We start from the raw sequence: 7,682 nt of genomic DNA on the forward strand, positions 1-7,682 counted from the left end.
GCAGCTCTGCGGTAAATATGAACATCCTCACGTTTCTCACACGATCAGTATAAAAACACATGTGGAAGCGGTCAATGGCGCCTCTGTACATATAACGCGCACCTGCCGCGTTTCTAACCGACCGGACCGGTGCGCACAGGCGGTGATGGGAAGCCTGCCTCAGGTGCCAGACACATAAACACACAGACCTCTTTCGTTTGCAAACCAGCCTCCCTCACCCCCTCCTCCCTTTGCATCCCCCTCCCTCCTCACCCTCCTCTTCCTCCTCCAATACACTGGAGTCCGGTGACTCCGCTTACGTTTTACGCTCGCCCCGCCCCTTATTCGGTTTTGTCCAAATCGGGCTTTATGCGTCGTCGGAGCTCCCGATTTCAGGCCGACGTCATCAGCGAGTAGAGGGAAGCGCTGACGTAGGTGGAAGAGTCACCGAGAGGAGAGGGCACGGGTGAGGGAGGGGGGGAGAGAGAGTTTCACCACTGCCAGCACTGATATCTCCTCCCCCCTCCCTTCCTTTTACGTCGGTGTTGGTGCGTCGGGTGCCCCCCTGCTCAGGAGGAGTCCCAGGCTATATAAGTGACCCGCGAGCAGAGTCTCCCATCCAGTTTTACGGGCTCAGGACTTCTGTGCAAGAGACGGCGAACACAGCCTGCACTCCGAGAGGGGGGACCGACATCCAGCAGCCGGCCAGCACCCGAGCTGGACGCTGTGGCGGAGCTCAGGCAGACTCAGAGCTGACAAGAGGAGGTTTTCAAACCTTGCTCTGGAAACAACAGTAGCTGAGATGAAAGTATTATAACTCAGAGCTTCTTTATCCACACACCTCAGAGACCAGGGAGCTTCAGCCGAGACACGGAGCGAGAGCAACACTCACGCAACTCTACAACTCCACAACTCATCTGCGGGAATTTCGGTCGCAGCTCACCGCAGCAACCGGCCACGATGTACCGCTCAACCAAAGGAGCATCCAAGGCTCGGCGGGACCAGATCAACAGCGAGATCCGATACCTGAAGGACTTGTTGCCCATCTCCGAGGCAGATAAAGCGCGGCTCTCGTACCTGCACATCATGTCGCTGGCCTGCATGTACACGAGGAAATCCGTCTTCTTCACTCAAGGTAGGCATGAATTCACTCTGAATGAAAAACGACCTGTTGATGATTCTCACTGCAAAAATCTCTCACAGGAGGGAATCAACAAGTGTGTTAGCGGCAGCAGGGGCAGGGGGGTGACGTTAAAATGGTTTTCAGATAAGCTGCAGAGCTGTGGCTCATTGATCGATCGTTAGTAATCGATATAGAAGCTGATAAAAAAAACGCTCGATTGATAATCCGTCGCTGTCCGTGGTGCTGAAACGCTCTTATGCCACAAATACAGCCGCGGCGCTGTCCATGGTGCTGAAACCCACTGCAGCCACTGCTGTTTCCTATATCGCGGGGATCAGATGTGCTTTGTTCATTATTATTTCACCATGTTTGATTTATTAAGAGATCTGACACCTCTCTCCACCTTTTTCTTTCCTCCAGAAGCGGGAGCTGCTGCTAGTCCTGAGGAGAGCATGCAGTATCTGTTGTTCCACGAGCTGTCGGAGCTGATGCAGGCACTGCCAGGTTTTCTGATGCTGCTGACTGGAGAAGGGAAGCTCCTGTACATGTCAGACAGCGTCTCCGAGCACCTCGGACACTCCATGGTGAGTCCACGCGGAAGAAAATGATTTGCTGTGTGCGATGACGGGATATTCAAGCTCCGGTTTGGGCTTAATAAATAACATGCGTATCATTTTACAGGTGGATCTCGTGGCACAGGGAGACAGTGTGTATGATATCATCGACGCCTCAGATCATCTTATCATGAGGACCAACCTGTCAACGTCTACCTCACTCGAGATAGGTAAGAAAAAACGAGCAAAATTTAATTCTAAAACATACATTTGTTACTCTCCACCTCTTAACTAAATAATACATTCAAATTTTTTTAATTTTAATAAGCCCCCTCTCTTCTCCTCTACAGACCGTCTCTTCCGCTGTCATTTCAACACCTCTAAGTCTGTGCGGAGGCAGAGTGCTGGGAACAAGCTGGTTTTGATCCGAGCTCACTGCCTGCCACCCCCCACCACCTCTCCTGCTGCCGGGTCCTACTGGACATCCAACCCTGTGTGGGTGTGTTTCTGCTCCCCTCTGGAGCCCCACCCATCCCACTCTGGCCCCGGGACAGAGAGGGACATGACTTCCAGCCCTTCTCAGGTCGAGTCCAACTTGTTTCTGTCCTGCTTCTACTCCCAACATGGCCGGGACATGAGGCTGGAGACAGCACAGGAAAGGTGAGTTCGCAGAAAGCATCCTGCACCTGTTGCTTCAATATGAAATGTCATATGGTATATGTTTACTGAAGTAGTAAGGCATTATCGTCCTAACGCATCCCCACCCACTCTCCCCCTGCAGTGTAAGCACCTATCTTGGCTTTGATGTGACAGCTTTACGCGCTCGCTCCTGGTACAGCCTCCTCCACCCACAGGATCTGTCACATGCCTCCGCTCAGCACCGCAGCCTATGTAAGTGTGCTCTTCACATATACCTACCAATTACAAACATCCGTGCCCACACAATTACACACACTGTGCCCACTGGCACGCTGAAATACGATGATTAATAGGATTACAAACCGATGCCAACTTTTGCTGTGACTGTTGTTCAACAGTGAGAGAAGGAGGAGAGGGCAGAGCTGAGATGGTGGTTCGTGTGCAAGCTCAGGACCAGTCGTGGGTTTGGCTTTACATGGTTCTACAGCTGCAGCCTGGAGAAATTCCTATCGGCAGCAACAACTACATCATCAGGTAATTACTCACCTCTTAAAACCACGCACACCTCATCATATTGGAAAAAGAAAACTGATAGAAAAATAAAAAATACCATCCTAACTTCCTGTTTCCTCTCTCTCTCTCTGTCTCTTAGTGAGTCTGAGGCCTGGTCAGTGCGTCAGCAGCTCAGCTCAGAGCAGACCCAGCTGACCCTGGTCCTGACCACTGGTACCTCTCAGCAAGAGGGTCTGAGCCTGCAATCCCCAGAAACCCTGTCCAGCCCAGACCAGGTCTTCACCCCAGGCAGCAGCGGTCTGTCGGCCCAGTCCTTTGACTTCAGCACCACTGGCTGCAGCGTGGGCTCCTCTGATGACCCCGGGAGCTCTGCCGCGGAGGCCATGCAGGTGGAAGGCGACCCCCGCTCCAGTATCTCCTCTATGGAGGAAGACAGCTTCTTTCAGCAGCATCCCGCTGAAAACCCCTCAGCTGCTTCCTCCCCCACCCCAGTCACCGTTGAAACAGTGGCAGACTTAGACTTTTTAACCCAGAACATTCTCCTGCCGCCGTCCTTCCAGCTCGACCCTCCGCTGCCAGTTCTGCCTCTGCCCCTCCCACCTGTCCCCGCCCCACAAGCTCCACAGACCAAAGAGTTTGTGTGCACCCCACCCTACACCCCCCTTATTAGTGGGGCTAACTTCCCATTCAATGAACCCCTCTTCAGCTTCGACCCCAGCGGCACTACCACACCTCCCTCCTCTGATACAACAGCCTCTGCCACCACTTCCTTGGCCCCTTCAGGTTCTTCCACCACCCAACCAACTACCGCCTCCAGCCCTGCTCCCCCCACAACCCTCTCTTCCAAGCTTTCCCTCACTCTACCATCCCTCACCACTGATCTCCTCTTCCCCGTCGAGCCCTACAGCGGCTCCCTCTATGAGAAACTGCCCCCCACACCCGACAGCCCCGGAGATGACGACTGCACAGTGATGACCCTGCCCGAGGTCCGGGGTCCACTGTATGTAGATGTACCAATGGGGCCCCTCCAGTGCCCCCCTGAGGGCCTTCTCACACCAGAGGCATCACCTGGCAAACAGCCCTGCCTCTCCTTTTTCTCCCTGGAGAGAGAGAGGGAGAAGGAGAGGGCAGAGATCTCTCTCTTAGCTCAGCATATCAGCTCATTGGCAGAGGGATTCTACCTGGATCCACTCTTGTCCAAATTCTCACCCTCATCCTCCCCTCCCTCCCCCTTCCTGTCCCCCAACATAGAAACCCCTGATGTTGAATCAGTCCACATGCAGAGGGAGTTTTATCCCATCAAAGCGTGGAGAGGTCTGGACATTCCCCTCTTCCTCGATGAAGATGACTCTCTGTTTGAAGAGAGCATCCTACAAACCCTGCTCCAAGACGACTTCGCTCCTCCTCAGACACATGTCCCCTCCTTCCCCTCCCCATGCACCTCTCCTATGCTCAACCCCTCCAGCCCAGGTTCTCCTCAAATCCCAGTGTGCTGGCACCAACCCTCCCAGTTTGAGGGAGTGGGCCACTTCTGTAGCGTCCAATCGGCGCAATGTAACTCCATGGATGTGTGCGGGGCGACAGAGGGTTCTGGGACTGGGATGATGGCGGAAGGGGAGGAGCTTGCGGAGGAAGCAATGGAGATCGAGGTGGTGTCATCTCCTGTGTCCTGTTGCTCCTCCATCCCAGCTTCCCCTCCCCTCATTCTCACCGCCTCCCCCAGCCCCTCCACCTCAATGCCCATCGGCTCGCCAACGCCCGCCGTGTCTTGCACTCAGTCCCTCCTGGAGGAACTGGCCGTCCTGGAACCCATGTTTGGGGCAGGTGCCTCGATCGCCCCTGGCTTAGGGCAACAACCTGAGTTGTATCAACTCCAATGTCATCCATCGCCACAGTGCTTCCACAAAGGTAAGAATCTGGATCATTTTCTCAATTTTAAATTAAATTTAAATAAGATGAAAAAACAGTCTCTGAAATTTCACCACTAACGTTTTTTCTCTCTCTCTTTTCTTCTTTGTCTTCCAGATGGGAGTGGAAGTGTTCCTCCGTTCTAAAATAAGTCTGTGACTTACTTCATTAAGTATGGCATATTGTCATATTTTGTGGAGCACCTTTTACTGAAAAGTAAAAAATTATTAAGTGTATAAATATACATAATGTATATACAACTTAAGGACTTTAACTCCTACATGTCTCCTAAGAACAAAGATTGGCTTTATATTTTTGTTCGGTCATTGTCTGTATACTACTACAAAACCGGTGCAACATTTACATGGTGGTGTAACCACATGGACCCTTAACTGACTGGGTTCTGAGTCCATGTGGTGTCTCTCAGCTTCTCTGTAACGCGAGTTCTAGATGTAACCTGACAGAGAAACCTCTGAACTTGTAAGCACTGTCTAACTTCCAGATGCGCATTTGTATTCACTCGTAGTGAAAACTCTGTTGTGAAAAAAAACAAAACATTTCTTGCTAAGTTTCAATAGGGAGATGAATTATAGCACTTTGCCTGACATGCAGCAACGCAAACCCAAACCTCAAATGTATCAGAAGTCAAATGTTTACAAATTGTTTACATCCGTAGGATGACGCCTATCAGTACATCATAAGAAGACAGATTTCTTCTGTCCCGTCTTTAGAGCTGGTGCAGCTCTGGTTTGACCGCACTCCTCACGGCCTTAAAGGCTCCATCAAAACTCCAATATTCAACTGAAGACTGAGATACTTTGAGCTTTGGGGCTGTGCTTGAAACCTTTAACATTTCATATTTATCTCTCCATCTAAACTCTTGTGTATCGATGTGATGTGCAAACTAAAAAAGAAAACATGTGAAGAGATCTGGCATGTGAAGATCTCAAGAATGTTAACGGTGTCCATTGGTTTTCGAGATGTTACACCGAGCAAGAGATTTTCTGGAGGTTTTGCTGGAGATCCGATCATGCCACAAATCCACTGCTACGTTGTACTGTACATTAGACTCTGAATGTGCGCTCTTCAGGTCCCTCTTGGCCTGAGGGCAGTCGGCTGGATATTCTTGCAGCATCAATATTTGCAATGCTGGCAGCTTATAGCGGCTCCTGTGTGCCTGAAACGGCTCTGACCTGCTGAACTCTTTATCATGTCCACTCCACATGGACAGTGGCATCGTGGCTCCACTGGAGCACGGTGTGGTGAGGCACAATTGACTATGTGAATGAGCGATTCTTCTTTTTTGAGAGGGGTTAGAATACTAAAGTTTTGTTTTAAAAAATGAAAATAGGGATTGGGTGCTATTTCTATTCAGTTACAAAGCGACACGGGTTGAGAATGGTACTATTCCCATGGTGTCGACATGCTCACGTAGAGTTGTCTACGGTCAAGTAAAGGATTGATTCCTACGTTCTAGCTATTAAAGGCTAAGTTAATATAAATGTGTAAAATTATATTATTGTACGAGTGATATTTGAAAACGATGTTAATGCATATGCTTTATGTCTGAGGATGTAGGCATATGTTCTTTCCAGAAAGGTTGTGCACATTTGTACATTTGTATGAAACTGTTATTGGTCTGTATATATATATGAGAAAGAGATTTTTATTGCCTAAGATGGAGTATATTCTAAACATCTTATTTACTGCAGAATGGACATTGTGGACCAGTGTTCTATTGTGATGCTTATGAGTGTATTTGGTTGTCATACAAATGCATTTATAATAAAGTGCACTTAATGCGGATGATGCATTTGTGTCGTCAGAGTCAAGCCCCCAGTTCCACCCCCCTGCCTCATCATCATCATCGTCATCATCATCATCATCATCATCCCACCATTCCTGCTTCTTTCCCTCCCTCCCGTACACTCTCCTCCATTTCTTCCCCTGGAGCGAGTTTCGCTCAGCAACAGCACTGACGCACACACATGACGAGACAGAATGAGACACTATCTGACTCAGACTGACGCAAACCCTTGGCATCGAGGTTTTTGCGTGCGAGGACATACACACAGGCACACAGGCACACACATCAGATGGCCTCCTACTTACGACACACACACACACACACACACACACACACACACACACACACACACACACACACACACACACACACACACACACAATAGTAGGCATATGACCCCCCCACCACCCTCTCTACAAACCACAGCGGCCCACATTGGCTCGATGTACCTGCAACTCCATCCGCGCTCCGCGTGGCGTAAGACTCCATATATAGGCATTCCTGCTCCTGTGACCGAAGCAGCCTCCCATCTATTCTCAGCCTCCATTCAGAAGGATCAGGAAGGGGAGGGCTGGAGAGAGGGGGAGACAAAGAAAGAGTGAGGGGAGGCTAAAATTAGAGGTACAGTAAAGAGGGATGTGGGCCAAACGGATACTCTGTCGCCTCAGGATGAGAAGGTGAACTTGATCGATCTCACAGACAATAGATAACACACATAGGTTCCACTTTTACAGTAAATCATGACAGACGATGGGGGGGAAATAAGATGGGTTTTATAGATGGAGGTGTACATTCATCTTTTCTGCCAGATCTCACCATCTCTGGTAATACACCGCACTGACTTCAATATATATAAAGAGAAAAAGCCCTGAACATGATATTTTTCTCTGTAAGTGAACATTTTGTTCCATCGGTAGCTGCTGCAGCATCTGTGATGGAGTGAAGAAGACATGCAGAGGAGGAGATGCTGCACAGCTCACTGCTGACATCCTCTGGCAAACAGAAGTACTGCACAGGAAAGCAACATTTTGTCTTAGCAGCCATGTTAAAAAAACACTTATGAAGAGGACACAGTTTTTATGTTTCTAGTTCATTGACAATTTACTATTACAGGTGTTATAAAACCCCAGGACACAACTGAAGGATAAAGGTGGAGGTC

The 7,682-nt window shown here is 49.6% G+C and overlaps 1 protein-coding gene across 1 annotated transcript; it reads left to right on the forward strand.

The window, feature by feature from the left end:
- Window positions 1-939: 939 nt before the first annotated feature.
- On the forward strand, window positions 940-4,862 carry npas4a (neuronal PAS domain protein 4a). Its single transcript, XM_053429433.1, has 8 exons — window positions 940-1,114; window positions 1,523-1,686; window positions 1,784-1,886; window positions 2,007-2,316; window positions 2,438-2,547; window positions 2,694-2,829; window positions 2,948-4,716; window positions 4,834-4,862. Exons 1-8 carry the CDS (start codon window positions 940-942, stop codon window positions 4,860-4,862), a joined length of 2,796 nt encoding a protein of 931 aa, XP_053285408.1.
- The last annotated feature ends 2,820 nt before the right edge of the window (window positions 4,863-7,682 follow it).

The sequence above is a fragment of the Pleuronectes platessa genome, chromosome 8 (genome assembly GCF_947347685.1).
Source record: "Pleuronectes platessa chromosome 8, fPlePla1.1, whole genome shotgun sequence".
Classification (NCBI taxonomy): domain Eukaryota; kingdom Metazoa; phylum Chordata; class Actinopteri; order Pleuronectiformes; family Pleuronectidae; genus Pleuronectes; species Pleuronectes platessa.

Excerpts from the sequence above, each read along its gene's own strand:
- npas4a (XM_053429433.1), top strand. The coding sequence starts at position 940 with ATGTACCGCTCAACCAAAGGAGCATCCAAGGCTCGGCGGGACCAGATC. Across the intron at positions 1,687-1,783 it reads AGCACCTCGGACACTCCATG|GTGGATCTCGTGGCACAGGG; the intron begins GTGAGTCCACGC and ends ATCATTTTACAG. Across the intron at positions 2,548-2,693 it reads CGCTCAGCACCGCAGCCTAT|TGAGAGAAGGAGGAGAGGGC; the intron begins GTAAGTGTGCTC and ends GTTGTTCAACAG.